The following is a 16,756-nucleotide window of genomic DNA, read 5'->3' on the forward strand; positions in this document are numbered from 1 at the left end:
ATCATCTGTCAATCTCTTTCCCTTTAAGTAAAAACTATGAACTATGCTCTCATTCTGCAGCTTTTCTTTACGTTTTATGTTCAGAACGTGTACGTTCACCTCAACTGAGCGGAAATGCAGTCTGATTTTTAATACAGTGGTACCTCAAGTTAAGTATTTAATTCGTTCCAGAGGTCTGTTCTTAACCTGAAACTGTTCTTAATCTGAAGTACCACTTTAGCTAATGGGGCCTCCTGCTGCCGCAGCGCCACCAGAGCCCGATTTCTGTTCTTATCCTGAAGCAAAGCTCTTAACCTGAAGCACTATTTCTGGGTTAGCAGAGTGTGTAACCTGAAGCATATGTAACCCAGGGTACCACTGTAATGATGATGGTGAGCTCTTCCTTCCCACTCTTCAGCAAAGATCTCTTCTCCCTGCAGCAAGATTTCATACCCAGTCCATTATTTATGGACCTATATATAGGAGGATAATTAAGCAAGGGCCAAAATGCAGTTGGGACCTGACCAAACTTTATTTAAGGTTTTGCAGAATGGCAACAATAAAACTCCTGCAGCAAAAGCGAAGGAGTTGAGTTAGTAATACTAAACTCTTCATAATATAGTATTTTGTGTAGTGAACATGACACTAATTTCAGCTTATACTTAATGCAATATTGCTCTTTTTGTGCTTGAGTGCTTCCTTGCTGACTTTTAAATAAATGAGCGTTATTTGGGTCCACTGGTCCCTTAGTATGTCTTAGTAACATCCTGTAAGAGGCTGCCATCTACTTGGTGATTCTCTGATAACATAATAATAGTAGTTGGCTGCATTTCTGTTCATGAGTACAGCAAGCTCCTTTGACAGTGAGTCTATTGAAGCCTGTTACAGAACGCTGCAGCTCAAAGTTAAACATACCCTAGGGGTTGGTGACAACTAGGTGCCTCAAAACTTTGGCATGTAAACTGGATTATTCCAGTATTCCAAAAGGCTGAGGGAGAAATACAACATTGCGCAATCTGGTTGGTAACTTGTGCCATATTCTAATTTGGTGGCAACTACATATGATAAATTCATGTCAACAAGTTTATAACACAAAAAGTCCCTTACTGGATCTTGTTTTTGAACACTTTGTACTTCTGCCACCTGATGAGTCTATAGCTGATGAGAGGTAACAGCAACATAGGAGAGCTTGAGGCAAACAAGTATATACTCTGGCCATTTATGGCCAAAGGGCTGTGATACACAAATGAAAGTGAATGTACAAAGGTTTTCCCATATTTATTTCCCACCCTTACTGCCCACAGTTTAAAACAACTATGCAAGCACCGTTTGCACATTTTAAGTATTTACTGATATTTATTTATGCAATATACTTTGATACCATCATCATTTTTTAAAATCCATGTTGGTCTACAACAGAGAACAATAAAACAGCCCATTAAAATCCAACAAATCTAGAAATAATAGCAACCATAGTAGCTGGACAATGACCAGCAAAGGCCTGGGTGAACAAATGTTTTCAGTAGGCATCAAAACCTCAGAGTAGGCACCTACCCTGTTGGAAACAATGGGGATAGTCTGGGCTCATGTGTGCAATAGCCAGGGCTGGGCAGATTAATAATAATAATAGTAACAACAACAATAATAATAAATAACAATTTTATTTCTTGAACTAGGAATCACGCCATTCAGCTGTTGGGCACCTTGTTTCTGAATTATAAAAGCTAAGATGGAGCCGTATGTGCTTTGTTCCCCTTCCCCCATTCTGAGATAACGGTGCCAAAAGATCAATGAACTCAATGCTTGGTACATTAAGATCATTGCCACCGATAATGTTATGCAATGCTCCCAGTGGGAGAAATAAACAAGGTCAGCAGCAGGTGTTTATTCAGCAAAAAGAATTGCCAGCTAAAGTTCTTGAAGGATTACTCAACTATTTTCAGTGTAGTGGGTCTGGTGTAATGCATTTCATCTTTGCTACTGCCCTAGAAAACTGGAAGCAGTAGGCTGACTAGAATGGCTGATTTCCAAGTGTTTCTTAATGGGTGTTTACCGTCCTCTCGTATTTCCAGCTCCCCCTTCATTGAGTCCTTTGCTTTATAGCTTTTTCATTGCACAATGAGGAGGGGACAGCCTCAAATTAGCCAAGTAGATTCATAATCAGAGGCCAATGTCTGTATTCTATAAAGATAAATACTCCATACAAAAGTGTTGGACCTGTTTTGTACCTTTGGACTAAGCTAATTGTCAGGTAGAGGAAAATAGTGCAGTGGAGTAAAAAAAATGTTGAGTTGTCCTTGGTTTTTTTTAAGGCATCTCCTAAATGTTTCCTGAAGTTAAAGCACATCATTAAAAAAAACTTATATCCGTTTTTGCTGTATCAGTATTATGTTTCTGGACTTTAAGCTTTTTATGGTTCATTTTCTGTTGAGTATGAAAAGGACAGGAAGGAAACTGAAAATGAGACAGGAGTAACTTTATTAGTGTCCTGATCATTAGGCACACAAGTGAGTAGAACGGAGCAGACGAAGTATCATAGCAATATGGCAAACATGATTCTCATAGTGCAGGACAACAGGAAAGATTTCCATGCAGATATGCAAGACAAATGTTTAGAACATTTAGAATCATATGCACAAATCACTTAAAGATAATGCTTGTGATGCAGATTAAGTGAACTCTGCTTAACGAGGTCCATACTGAGATCACTTGTTCCTGGACAGTGTTCCCATAATGGATTGTATCTTCCATCTATATGTACCTATTAGGCAGGGCAATATATTAATATATCGCCCAGGACCGGTATGAGGAGCAGATCACAATATCAGCTTCAGTCAGCGGTATATCACTGGTCAAACCTCCACCATTCCTGGGTCCCTCTGCTAGTGACTTCCTCCAGCGAACGTTGCTAGCAGAGGGACTCAGGAGTGGTGGCGGTTTCACCAGCGATACATTGCTGAGTAAAATCGGCATCCCACTCTGCCCTCGTACTGCGCAGAGGGTGTAAAAAGCTGCATTGGCGAGGCACCGATACAGCTTGTTCCTCCCTCTGCATCTTTTAACTGCTCACCTGAGGAGTGTGCAGTTGCCGCTCCCCTCGGCCACAGGGGCGTAGGAAGCAGGGGCGGTCCACCCTGGGTGTCATCCATGAGGGGGGTGACAAAAAGGCACACCGCAGTGGCCTTGCTCTGCCGCCACCGCACACGGCAAATCACACACACCCCGCACAGCTCACCGCCGCCCCCCCCCCCGGGTGCACGGCATGGTCGCTGTTCCAGGCCCCCATGAAGCTAACTCCGTCACTGCTCAGCCGAGCAGTAAAAGGATCCCCCAGCTGGTGCTGGCTCCCGCTCAAGTGGATGGCTCTGCTGCGGATGGGGAGCCCTTAGTGATATACAGTGGTACCTCAGGTTACATACGCTTCAGGTTACATACGCTTCAAGTTACAGACTCAGCTAACCCAGAAATAGTGCTTCAGGTTAAGAACTTTGCTTCAGGATGAGAACAGAAATCGTGCTTTCGCAGCGCGGCGGAAGCAGGAGGCCCCATTAGCTAAAGTGGTGCTTCAGGTTAAGAACAGTTTCAGGTTAAGAACGAACCTCCGGAACAAATTAAGCACTTAAACCGAGGTACCACTGTACCGCTGAATGAAGCCGACATCGCTGTCTGCTCCTCATACCGGTCCTGGGCAATATATGATATATCGCCCAGGTCTAGTTTGCATTATTATTTTCTTTTCAGGACATAGTACTATAAAGGTAGATAAAGTGCTTAAATGACTAGTGGTCAGGTTTCAAATACTCTTGATTGCCTGTGGGATGAATTTGTCATTTTTTATTTGATTTATTTATTCCTCTCAGGTGCCAGTTTTCACTATTCAGTGCTATTTTCAAGTGTAGGTTCCTTGACACTGTATATCCCCTTTCAGCAAAAGGTATATAAAGTCTGTTCAATTGACACCAGCAGGTTGTCAGTCAGAAACCTTTGGTGAACTTACGTAACTCTTGTTGTGTAATTTAGGAAAAGTTGTCCTGCACTGCAGGATATAAACATTTTCTCCATTGCCCCATAGCCACCAAAGGTGGTCTGAGTCTTGCTAAACTCATTATGATATCATAGCATAGGCCATATTGGAGCAGCTGAATCATGACCCTTCAGGCATTGGCTAGTTTACATGAGTTTAAAAGTCCTGATATGATGATGCAGAGTTGTACGGGTCTCTGGCAAAATTAAGCATCTGGACTACCTTCTGGTCGTTTTAGGTAAGGGTGAATGTTCAGGGCTCCGGGGGACTGCATCATCTGGAGGGACACCCCTGGCTTAAGGAAACTCACTTGGCATTCAAAAGAATGCAAAGAAGGAAATACAATTCCTTTTGCAAATGATTTGTACCTTAAATAGGTTTCAAGCTTTTAAAAACCCGCTGAGTAGGCATGCTACAATACGCTGCTAATCAGAAAGAACTAAATATCATCACTCAAAAGTGGGCAGTTGGAATGTAGTGATTGTGAGTGATTGTAGCAAATCTTTATTTGCCTCACTTCTGTGATTTTCAGGACTAAAGATAAGCAGGCCAATGAAATTGGGGAGTAGAAGGGGAGATGAATTTGATGTGCTAGCAGACCTGCAGGTTCCAAATGTACCACATTAATCAATCCTTTTACAAGACTTCTACCATAACTTTTTTTTTAATTAGGTGAGAATGAAATTCTTGAAACTTTACACGGTATTGCCAGCAAGAACAAGATCTGGAGATCGTATATTGGCATGGGTTATTACAACTGTTCAGTCCCTCAGGCCATTGTGAGGAATATGCTGGAGAACGCAGGATGGTAATGTACCATATTTTATCATTAAACACACACCTGTATTGTATATTTCATATTGTTCATGTTGTTAATGTGCTGGGATGCATAGAAGTTCCTACATTATTGTGCTGCCTTCAGGGATTCAAGACTCTGATGAAAGAAAAAATGCTCAGAATTATCTGAGGAACAGAACGAACAGTCATTAGCATATTTATCAATAAAGCAGAAATGTTTATTCTAATACATAAATGTGGTTGTAGGTGCAGATTGCTTCCATCATTTGTAATTTCTTTTTAAGATCAATTCCCATTCCCCACAAGGAGCCAGACAACTGACAAACCTGAGCTACATAATGGATAAAAACATGCACAAATAATAGATCTGTCACCAGTTAATGATGCCTTGGGCTGTAATCCTAACTTCACCTACTTGAGAGTAAGCCCCATTGACTTTAATAGGAATTACTTCTAATCAAAATGGTTAGGATTGCACTGCTGCTAGTCAATTAATTGCATGAGATTTAGTTGACCTCATTCATTTCAGCACAATCCTATGCAAGTCTACTGAGAAGACCCATTAGGTTCAATAAGGCCTGGTAAGTGGGTGTAGGATTACAGCCCTACTGCATTTGTATACGTTTACCTATAAGTAATGGGACGCGGGTGGCGCTGTGGGTTAAACCACAGAGCCTAGGACTTGCCGATCAGAAGGTCAGCGGTTCGAATCCCCACAACAGGGTGAGCTCCCGTTGCTCTGTCCCTGCTCCTGCCAACCTAGCAGTTTGAAAGCATGTCAAAGTGCAAGTAGATAAATAGATACCGCTGTGGCAGGAAGGTAAACAGTGTTTCCATGTGCTGCTCTGGTTCGCCAGAAGCGGCCTAGTCATGCTGGCCACATGACCCAGAAGCTGTACTCCGGCTCCCTTGGCCAATAAAGCAAGATGAGTGCCGCAACCCCAGAGTCGGCCACGACTGGACCTAATGGTCAGGGGTCCCTTTACCTTTACCTTTTACCTACGAGTAAAGGCTAGTTTTTATGCAAAAAGCATACTTTCCCAAAAGCAGATGTTAGAAGAGGTCACCCTACATCTAAAAATATACTGACAGATTAATTGGTGGCACTTCCTACTCAATAAAAAAGTTTCTAACAAATTAATTTGTTGTTGCCCTAATAAGTGGCCTATAAATTATAGAAAAGAATTTCTCGAAATTAACCATCAAATATAGTTCCTATAATTAAGTTGACCAACTGAGTTAGCTACAAATAAATTTGTGAAGCTTCTGATTTTTTTCTGGTGAAACATCAAAGTTCTGAATTTACAAGATGGTTTTTTTTTCAACTTCTACTGTCAGTTTACGCAAAAGTCCTATGAGGCTATGCATACAGCAAAATATTCAAAATGGTTCAAGGGCATGCTACTAACTGCTATTAAGTTTTAAACGATATACTTCAACTATTGAAATATATCAAAGCCTTAGAAGAGGGTAGAATGCAAATACCCCAATGTATATTCCTGTAACCGTTAAATATGGAAAACTTGTACGGGTGTGTAAAATTAGTCCTTGAAGAAGATGAGAACTGAAAGATGGGAGATACGAATAGAAAGGCCCGGAGGATGTTTTTGTGTGTTATTGTTTTGAATATTATAAAAGACTAACAGGAAAGCACAGTGTGAGGCAAATACCATTCACTGACAGATTTGGCAAGCAAACATTTGAATTCTTCTAGCAAGAATGCAACTCAGTAGGAGTCTTTTTGTAAACAATTCCTGCTACTCTGCACAGATAGTTGCATACAATTGCTCAGTTTATTTGATAGTTGCATACAATTGCTCAGTTTTGTAGGTAATACTGTGCATAAAAAATACAGTGGGCTTTTTCTCTCTTAAGGCCAAGTCTAGCTATTTAGCCCAGGTAAATACTGGCTGCAATCCATCTGCCCAATTATAGTATGAAGGAATTCTTTGCCTGACCAGACGTTTCCCCACATTTCTGCGCAGAAATTATGCTTTGTAAAATTCTTCCTACGCAAAGAGGGTCATAGGCAATTGCTTCAAATCCCCTGGTTCTGGCAACGGTCCTTAGCTATCGTTATCACGGGTAAGCAGTGCTCAAACATTATTTCTCTAGGCTCAGTACAGACATACAACATCCTCACATGCTCTGCAACTTGTAGATCTTATCTGCACCTCTGGCTTTCACCACAACCCCTGGGATCTCACTATCCCTCCTTATTATGGTGCTGATCCCTCCATCCTACTACTGATCAGCTGCCACACCCTGTTCCTCCTGCCTATGCACAGGAAATATTGTCCAGGGAGTAAGGAACTCTGGGACTTGTACTTTAGAGAAACAAATTCACATCTCTGTTTGACTCATCCTCAAGCATTTGGCTTCATTTCCCACTCCCCCCCCCCCCACCTTCCTGGTAATATGCTTGCAGTGTAGACCAGACCTACCTAGACAATTGGGACATGGTAAAGTGTACCAGGATTCCTTAGATTGTGTGGCATTTCTGGTTTTCTTAATCAAAGTACTGAGAATAGGATGCGTTTAAATAAATAAAGAGTGTGGCTCACTAACCCACAATCGGCTGTTAGCAGTGTAATGTTGTGGGACAGTGTTAAGCTGCACACATTTTTGTGCCGATTCTTCCGGACTGTCTTCATGCTATCTGTCCGCTGTGGTGTTGCCCTGGAAACAGAACTCATTAATTCCAGTAACGTGACGTGAACATAAATGAACGGACAAAGAATAGAAAGTATGTTTGGCTTCTTGGATGAGTTGACAATAAGTCTAGACTTAACCCTAGAAATCCACTTTATTTTCGTAATGACTGCCTGCCTAATTTGTACTTTATTTATTTTCATACTGATGACAGTATTCTGAGATACTTAGAAAATGTGTGCAATTTCTTGTACTTTGGTTCAATGTCTGGCAAGATGTGAATGATGCCAGAACGGGAGACTAGCAATAACGGCCAACTATCATGGTAATGAATAGATAATCCTGAAGAGTGATTTGTGTGTGTTCAATAAGCGTACGCAATTAAAACAATGCAAATTCTGGGGATGGGAGAGGGACCAATTTGCATGGTCAGTAATTACTAATGTGTAGGATTGCTACTGTATTATGTGCAGCATCATGTGCAGAAATGCTACTTGCATGTTAGGGGGTTGAATTTTAAAAGTTTGTATAAATATAGCCTGAACAATATACAGTGATCAGTTTTCATGATGTTGAATAGGAGTGTTTTGTCTACCTGTTTTCATACTTTACTTGTGAGTAATACGATGCTGTTGTTATAGAAAGGTAGTATGTTAGTCAGGATCCAAAGTGCTGCGCAACTAACTCCATGGAGGCTTGTTCCTTGAGGAACCAGTTGCCTTGGTGCATGGTAAACTATCTGTGAAACTTAAGGGATTTTCCATAGTCACATAGTGGTCTACAATTCGAAGGTTTCTCAAAGGCAGCTGAGGCTTTGGGGTTTTTTTAGATGTTTAATCAAGGTTTGCAAACATATCCATTTATAGCTTTGGTCCAGGCTACCTGAAAGATCATATCTCCCTATATGAAACTGCCCAGGTGTTGAGATTCTCAGGTGAGCACCTTCTCTTGGTCCCATCAACACCAGAAGCTCAGCTGGTGGCGACATGAGACAGAGCCTTTTCTGTGGCTGCTCGCATATGGTGAAATCCCTTCCCAAGAGAGTTAGATTGGCTCCCTCTTGGTTATCCTTCTGCCAGTAGGCTAAGACCTTCCTCTTCAGACCAGCCTTTGAAAACTAAGATGCAGACAATGCTGACTGCTGGGCTGCTGTTAGGGAAAACGGTGTTTTAATGGCTGCCTCTAACTGTGCTTTATATATTTAAATCATTGCTTTTAACTAGTTTGTTTTTATTACTTCGTATTTTATAATGTTTTTTTTAAATGCTGCAAGCCACCTTGAATCCCAGCTTGAGAGAGAGAGATGGGATATAAATGCATATAGTGATGTTAATTATATTAAATGAATAACTAACTAAATAAAACAGCTAGCACAAAAAAAGCTTCATGGCACACCTGTCCGCACATCCCTGTGATCGTCCTTTGTGGCTTAATGGGGAACCAACCGCCACCCTGCCTGGTTGCATGCAGGAGATTCTAACTCACTGCAAGTGCCTTGGTGAATTGTTTAACCGTAGTTTAGATAATAGAAGTTTTCCTTTGGCTTACTCATGCCTTAAAATGAATTCAGAAGCTTATCCACATACTGGACTGAATGGGAACAGCTTCAGAGCCCGTAAATTTCTCACGGATCTTTGACTTCTCCTCTTTGAAGTCGAAACTTCACTGTGTACTTGTCAGAGGCTGAGCAGAGTAAAAACAAAAACAAAACTGCCCCCCCCCCCCAAAGTTGTTATATAACTTATCAAAGCTAAAAACAAACACTCTTTCTTGCTGGAAAAATAAGAATCTGTAGCAGGGCTAGCCAAGGTCATGCCCTCTAGATGTTGTTGGACTTGTACTATAAGCATTCTTGACCATTGGCTATGCTGGCAGGGACTGAAGGGAGTGCCATCAATATTCTTTTCTTCCTGTTGCTTCTTAGCAAACTGGAGGGCAGCATGTTGGCTACTCCTTATCTTTGAACTACATTTAGCCTTTCATAGCTAAAGTCACTATTTCATAAGTCACTCCTTTTGGGTTATAACCTGGCCTTTGACTTGACAACAGTATTCCTTACAATTCAAGTAAGGTTCCCTGCCTTGCTTTAGACACAACCATTTTTCTTTCTATGTGGACTCAGCTACATTAGGCAAAAAACAATGTTTTGAATGCATTATAAACACGCAACAGCAGATGGTGGCAGAGAGCAAAAGGAATTTTCTATGCGATTTTTACATAGTTTTCTTGCTTTTATTATAACAATTTCGTTTCTGACTTATTTATAGCGTGTTTTTTTCCTGTGTGTAGATCCACCCTTTATCACTTGCAAGAAATATTTTACTTAATACGTTTTAGCACAGGAGTGGGGAACCTTTTTGGCTCCACGGGCCAGACCTTTATCAGGATCAAACTTGACTGGTGGGCAGGGCTTAATTTCTAAATTAAGTTCTCACAGGAAACAGGCATACACAGTCAAAAGCAGGTTTCTCTGTTTCTGTCTCTGCCCCCCCCCCCCCCCGCAAGAACTGCATCTAAAGTTTAGCATGTAATTAAACACGCAAAATGAAGATTTTACCCAGTCTTACAATAGCACATAGCAACACCAGCTGTGATTATTCATTCTGTGTCATGGTTTCTGAAACCAGAATCTTTTACAACACTCAGTATTTTAGAATTGGCTGATCAGTTAGTGAAGAGTAACTGAAGTTGCAGCATAATCAAGTTAACAGATTAAGTGCAGCTTGACTCTGAATTTTGATACCTCTAGACTAGCATATTTGGGGATAACTGTTTGATAATTGACATGAATGCTTTCTATTCAGCAGCAAATAGTCACATTCTAAAAGTTAAGCCCAATTTATTTGTTTTTCTTATGGTGCATTCTCTGTTTGCAACATAAATATCAGTCAGATTCAAATGGTATTAAAATAGACAGTTAAAATATATTGGAGATTATGACCTTTTTGGAAACATGGTTCAGAAGGGTCAGAAGCTTGATATCTGAAATATTTTGTTTTTAATAGGGTTACCCAGTACACCCCTTACCAGCCAGAGGTATCTCAAGGAAGGCTGGAGAGTTTATTAAATTATCAAACAATGGTGTGTGACCTCACAGGAATGGACGTGTCGAATGCATCCTTGCTAGATGAAGGAACTGCTGCAGCCGAAGCTATGCAGTTGTGCCACAGGTAACAGGCGGAAACAAAAATAATTGCAATAGCATTTTTGTTTTATAAAGGGCCCCGCAGTTAGGTTCAATACAGTAGTTATATTAAACAGAATGAGCGCTGCCCCCTGGCCTGTAATCAGAAATGTTAACCATGAAGAAAGGAAAAGGGATACTAAAAGAGAAAATACATACCGAACTTGAATAAATCACAATTGGGTGATTTGGAGGGTACTTAACGATGAGGCCAAGGGACCATAAAGTCAGTGATCCTGTTTTCACAGTGACCAACCAAGGGGGTTTAGGAAAACCCACAAAAAGGGTGATAACCTTCCATTGCTTTTCCTCTCAAGCAACTGACAAAAAACAGGAAGCAATATTTAGTTATCAGGGCTCAGGGCTCTCTGTGAATGTACCTAATAATCTTCTAACAATAACCGAGTGTTTTGCCTCACCATTTTCTTATGTGGATCTTGGTAACTAAGTGGCAGGCTTGAGTTTTTATTGGTTTCGTGGTTTATTGGTTTTGATGGATACTTCCTGCCAGCCCTTCCTGAACTATTGGCCAGATACCCAAGCCAATCAGGAGTAATGATGTAGGCTGTAGAAACTTGTTGGCCTGCAATAAAAATGGTATGAAACATATTTTAAATGCTTACATTGTGTGTTTGTGTGTCTCCCCCCCCCCCCCCAACAGGCATAATAAGCGGAGGAAGTTTTATGTCGACATCCGATGCCATCCTCAGACGATAGCAGTGGTGCAAACCAGAGCAAAGTAATGCTTACTTCTGTTGCATTATTTCTTTCAAATCAATTTGTAGGTATCTTGTTGGATCCAGACTTTGCTCCCAGCGGGAACATCCCTTGAATCGAGTTACATTCTTCCTGTGCAGGAGAGGGAGAGATTTGCCAATTTCCACTCCTGCCTTAGCTCCCAGCACCTCCTCTCATACTGTTCCAGGGGACTGGAGGGGCATCGACCATCGTGGGAGGTATTGCTGAGTTCTGCAGGGGGAGCAAGGACTCAGCAAAAGTCAGTTCCCCCCTCTTCACCAGCAGGATCCCTCCACTGGATTAAAACCTTTCTGCGGATAGGAGCCTTCCCATTTGTGGAAGGGTAAAGTCTGGATCCAATCCGTAAATGATGTTGAAAACCCATTTACAAGCAGGAAATGGCTTACTCTTTCCCTGTATATTTCTCTTGCTTTCCAGTTACACTGGCATTATTGTTGAGTTGAAGTTGCCTCATGAAATGGACTTCAGTGGCAAAGATGTCAGCGGTGTTTTGTTCCAGTACCCAGATACCGAAGGGAAGGTGGAAGACTTCACTGCATTTGTTGATCAAGCCCATCAGAATGGGGTAAAACAAAGCAGTCATAACCTTTTCCTGACATATTTTGTATGTTTAACCATTTAGGTTTATTATAACTGTAGTTGCAGAAAACTCTTCAGAAATGAACCTCTCTGTTCAGACGTGGGTCTCCCTTTCCCTATCTGATTTCAATAGAGGCCAAAGATCTGCATGCAGAATTTGTAAGAGTAAATCTGCTTCTCTCAACAAATAAATGGTTGAGCTGTTTCAGAATGAACCAATGATCTGATTTGATACAAGGTTTCTTCCTAATGCTGCATATAGTGATTAAATTTACATCATGATACTCTTTATTTTAGATGAGGTACTGGGAACAGGTAATTTATATACCCCAGCACAGTTGCATTAAACATAAAATTAAGGCATTACTGGTTCTTTCATTGTTATTTTCTTCGAGACGTACTAGAATCACTTTGATTAAACCTTAGTTAATTGTCATTGGTATTACATAACATAGACCATGGTTCATTTGTTCTGACAACGATGCTGATCTCTTTCCTTGTTTTAGACTCTAGTCTGCTGTGCTACTGACCTGCTAGCTCTGTGCATCTTGAGACCTCCAGGAGAGTTTGGTGTTGATGTCGCTCTGGGCAACTCCCAGAGGTTTGGGGTGCCTCTTTGTTATGGTGGGCCACACGCAGCCTTTTTTGCTGTCAAGGAGAACCTGGTGCGAATGATGCCTGGAAGAATGGTAGGAGTTACAAGGTAGGCTACGTTGAAGTTGAAAGCTTCAATCCTAGTCATGGGACTTGTGCTGAAGACATCTCGGGCGATTGTGCAAAACTCCATCCTTCTCATAACACATTTCCCTTACCATTAAGTGATTTGAGCTTTTTGTCAAATATGAGACACACATCTTCTTGGCTAGAATATGATTTATTTATTTATTTTACTTACGTATGCACTAATATATAAATATAATTTCCTCCCCTCAAATCACTTTCCACACTTACTGCGCCTAGAGCTCCACTGTCCACATGGAGTTTCCATGCTTTCAAAGGATTCCTTATTAAATTTTCTGTATACATCCCTTTACATATGCAAAGATGCTATCTCTGTTCAGCTGGAACTTTACTTCCACAATTGTGTGTCCCCACTGGAACACCTTCAAAAGCCTAAATTGGAGGAGTGTGTTCAAGAAACTAGTATACTGTATAAGGTTTAGGTCAAGGGCACACACTGTAGATTTCATAGCTTGTATCAGTCAAGCTTGTGGCTCCCCTTGCTCACAGTCTGTTAGGCTTTGTGAAACTGGTCCTTACATCTTGTTTCGCGGAATTGTCATTTGCACTATTGGGCTTTGCACTCAATTGTTCCATGTGATTTCAAGTGAATGGAGGGTGCCTTGACCGACAGATTGGTTCAGGAACGGTTTGGCATTTTTAAATGCCTTTTTAATTATTTTGCTCAAGCATCCTAGCCTTGCATTACCTTCTTGAGTATACCGGTCACCTTTTATTAAGAAAAGCAGAGCCACTCTATGTTGAGAGAGTAACCATTTTTCTTTTTATGGCTCAAGGGATGCTAATGGAAAAGAAGTGTATCGACTTGCATTGCAAACCAGAGAACAGCATATAAGAAGGGATAAGGCTACAAGCAACATATGCACTGCGCAGGTGAGCTTTTCTTCAGTCCTTCAGTCATTTTAAAAAAGTAGTAGATTTATAAAAAAATTAAATTTTATGTTCATGCTATTTGAATATGGGGATAGCAAAATATGTGGGTATTTTGGGGCAGTATCCAGCTGGCAAAGGTGTGAATGAATGGGAGGGGAAGGAAATCTTTTTTTTTTTTTTGTAAACACTGCACCTGCTTTCTTCTGAAACCCCTTGTGCCATATCCCACAATTTTCCAAAGGATACCGGAATCCTTTGGAGCACATTTGGAAATGCACAAGGAGAAGCGACAGATACCACCCCTCCGCTCCCTTTTGCAGAAACCTCATTGGGATCAAATAACTTTTCCAGTGAAGAGGAACACAGTTAGATACAACTTTCTCTTCAATGTGGCCTTTCTTGCAAATTTACATTCAAGAGATCTGAATGATTATTTTATTGTTTTAAAATGTCAGGAATGTAATTGTAACTTTTCATTGTGTGGGTTGATTTGAACTCAATTACAAATAGAATGTTTTAAATATTAAAAGTAAAGGGACCCCTGCCCTGACCATTAGGTCCAGTCGTGACCGACTCTGGGGTTGCGGCGCTCATTTCGCTTTATTGCCCGAGGGAGCTGGCGTACAGCTTCCGGGTCATGTGGCCAGCATGACTAAACCGCTTCTGGCGAACCAGAGCAGTGCATGGAAATGCCGTTTACCTTCCTGCTGGAGCGGTACCTATTTATGTACTTGCACTTTGACATGCTTTTGAACTGCTAGGTTGGCAGGAGCAGGGACTGAGCAACGGGAGCTCACCCTGTTGTGGGGATTCGAACCACCAACCTTCTGATCAGCAAGTCCTAGGCTCTGGTTTATCCCACAGCACCACCCGCGTCCCTCCGTTTTAAATATTAGTGGGTTGTTTTTTCCTAAATATACTCCAAGACACCCCCCCCAAAAAAAAAACACCTTACACTAACCTGCTAGTGAACTGACTTATTTCCCCCCAATTTTGTGCCTTTTAGGCACTTCTGGCTAATATGGCTGCTATGTTCGGAGTCTACCATGGCGCTAACGGACTAAAGCACATTGCTAGGAGGGTGCATAATGCCACTCTCATTTTAGCTGAAGGTGAGTTAAAATTAATCTAATGGCTGCATGATGGAGACTCTTCAAAGATTTCAATATTCTGTGCAACAACTGAAATCTGTTTTATGTACTTATTTGTATACTGGTCTTCATAAAACATTTTATGTAATAAAACTTGATTATTAACCAGAAAAAATGTAGACATCATAAGGGAGACCCTTTCACTTTGAAACAGCTCTGTGGTAAATATCTGATAAAATAGGCACTCGAGGAAGAGCTTTAGCAGAAGAAACTGAAACTCTGAACTAGGATTAAGATAAATTGGAAGACTGCATATCTGAGGAACCAGACGAGGTGGGGAAATAGGCAACAGTGCAGTTTATAGTGATTCATAAGACAGATTTGGCTACCCCCACCTGCCAACTCTGAACAAATTTAGGCAAGTCTGTTATAACACCAGTAGAAATCCATAATCCCAGCATATTGTTGTTGAAAACCGTATCAACCAAAATACTGCATATTATATGCAGAACATTATAGAAATGTGAGCAGCCAGTGGAGCGAAGAGTTCACATGTTATTTCTGCTAGGTCTGAAGAGAGCTGGTCATAAACTGCAACATGACCTATTTTTTGATACCTTGAAAATCCAGTGTGGATGTGGCGTCCAAGAAGTCTTGCTCCGAGCAGCCCAGAGGCAGATAAACCTCCGGATTTACAATGATGGTACAGTAAGTGATGGCTAAATTTATTCTTGGATGGTGTTCCTTTCAATGTCACATTGGGGCTGGTTGTCTGAAAACTTTCCCATGATATCATTAAGCACTAGTGTGATGGAGAAAAATCGAGGCTGCACTTCGGTGGTATCTAACTTCGCATAGACTGAGTAAAACATACAATCAGTTATGCATTGTTGGAGATGTAAAAGATCAAAGGCATATTTGATGCAAATCTTCTGGGATTGCATAAAAATGAAAACAATTTTGAGCATGGTACATGAAAGGACTGGCTGTGCTTTACCCAGGAAGCCCCAAACAATCCTGTGTATGTTGTGTGTCACTCTGAAGTTGGTCTTGATCTTACTGCCAAAGTGAAACTTTGCATAGCTCATCTTTGGAAAACAAGAACCCTCTGATAGTCACAGAAGAACTGTGGAAAATTGGGAGCCTGCCTAGGTTAGAAAGTCAACATACAATAGTAACAGTATACAGTGGAACCACGGGTTGTGGACGTAATCCGTGATGGAGGCACGTCTGCAACCCACAGTGTTTGCATCCTAAAGCGCCATGTCTGCGCAGGTGCCAGCGCGATTTGGTGCTTCTGCGCATGCGCGAGCGGCAAAACCCGGTAGTAACCCGTTCTTGTACTTCCGGGTTTCCCACTATCAACAACCTGGAAACACGTAACCTGAAGCTTCCGTAACATGATGTATTAGAATTATCCAGACAGATTTATTGAGAGATAAATCAATTGTAGAGAGAGGGAGTGCTGCATACCCTTTTCTTTTTGGGTCTGAATTTTTAAATTCTGCTTCACATCTTCTGAGTTCACTTTTATTAGAGGAAAAAAATGTAAGGGGCAGATTCCATTTACTGGTCCCACTAGCAGAAGCCTATGCAAGGACTTCCACTAACACAGGGGGATTTTCTTCCTTCCCTTCCCCATCCTCCAAATTGCCTTGGGGAGGTCAAGATAACCCCATAGTACATGGGTGGAGGAGAAGGTCAATCATTCCACTAGGCAAGCAGAAATGCTAATACTGATAACACCATCTCCTTAGCACTACATGGAATTCCTCCCCTAAATTTTAAATAACTGAGCAGATACATAGTGGAAGGTTGCTGAAATTGCTAAGCACAGTTTTATAAAACATGATGCGCTTCTACAGTTAAGGCTAGAAGAATTGCATATACAGTATTAAACCTATGGAGCTACTGAAAATGCAAAAAGATTATTGTAAGCTTCCACCAGTATCATTTGAACCTGATGAGAAAATTAGTTACTTTTCCCCTTCTGTTGTAGTAATCGGGATCTTCACATCACGTTGGTGAAATGTCAACAGTTGTTACACTACTTTAATGTTTTGTTTTGTGCTCTTT

At 41.1% G+C, this 16,756-nt stretch overlaps 1 protein-coding gene across 1 annotated transcript in view; it reads left to right on the forward strand.

Moving 5' to 3' along the window:
• The window catches only part of GLDC (glycine decarboxylase), a 37,521-nt gene that overhangs the window by 3,353 nt on the left and 17,412 nt on the right, over positions 1–16,756 (forward strand). The window contains exons 3-10 of the mRNA XM_028711953.2: positions 4,676–4,811; positions 10,459–10,623; positions 11,299–11,376; positions 11,814–11,961; positions 12,482–12,678; positions 13,493–13,589; positions 14,596–14,701; positions 15,249–15,388. Of these exons, the coding sequence (XP_028567786.2) occupies positions 4,676–4,811; positions 10,459–10,623; positions 11,299–11,376; positions 11,814–11,961; positions 12,482–12,678; positions 13,493–13,589; positions 14,596–14,701; positions 15,249–15,388 (1,067 nt within the window). The remainder of the gene's footprint in view (positions 1–4,675; positions 4,812–10,458; positions 10,624–11,298; positions 11,377–11,813; positions 11,962–12,481; positions 12,679–13,492; positions 13,590–14,595; positions 14,702–15,248; positions 15,389–16,756) is intronic.

The sequence above is a fragment of the Podarcis muralis genome, chromosome 17 (genome assembly GCF_964188315.1).
Source record: "Podarcis muralis chromosome 17, rPodMur119.hap1.1, whole genome shotgun sequence".
Lineage (NCBI taxonomy): Eukaryota > Metazoa > Chordata > Lepidosauria > Squamata > Lacertidae > Podarcis > Podarcis muralis.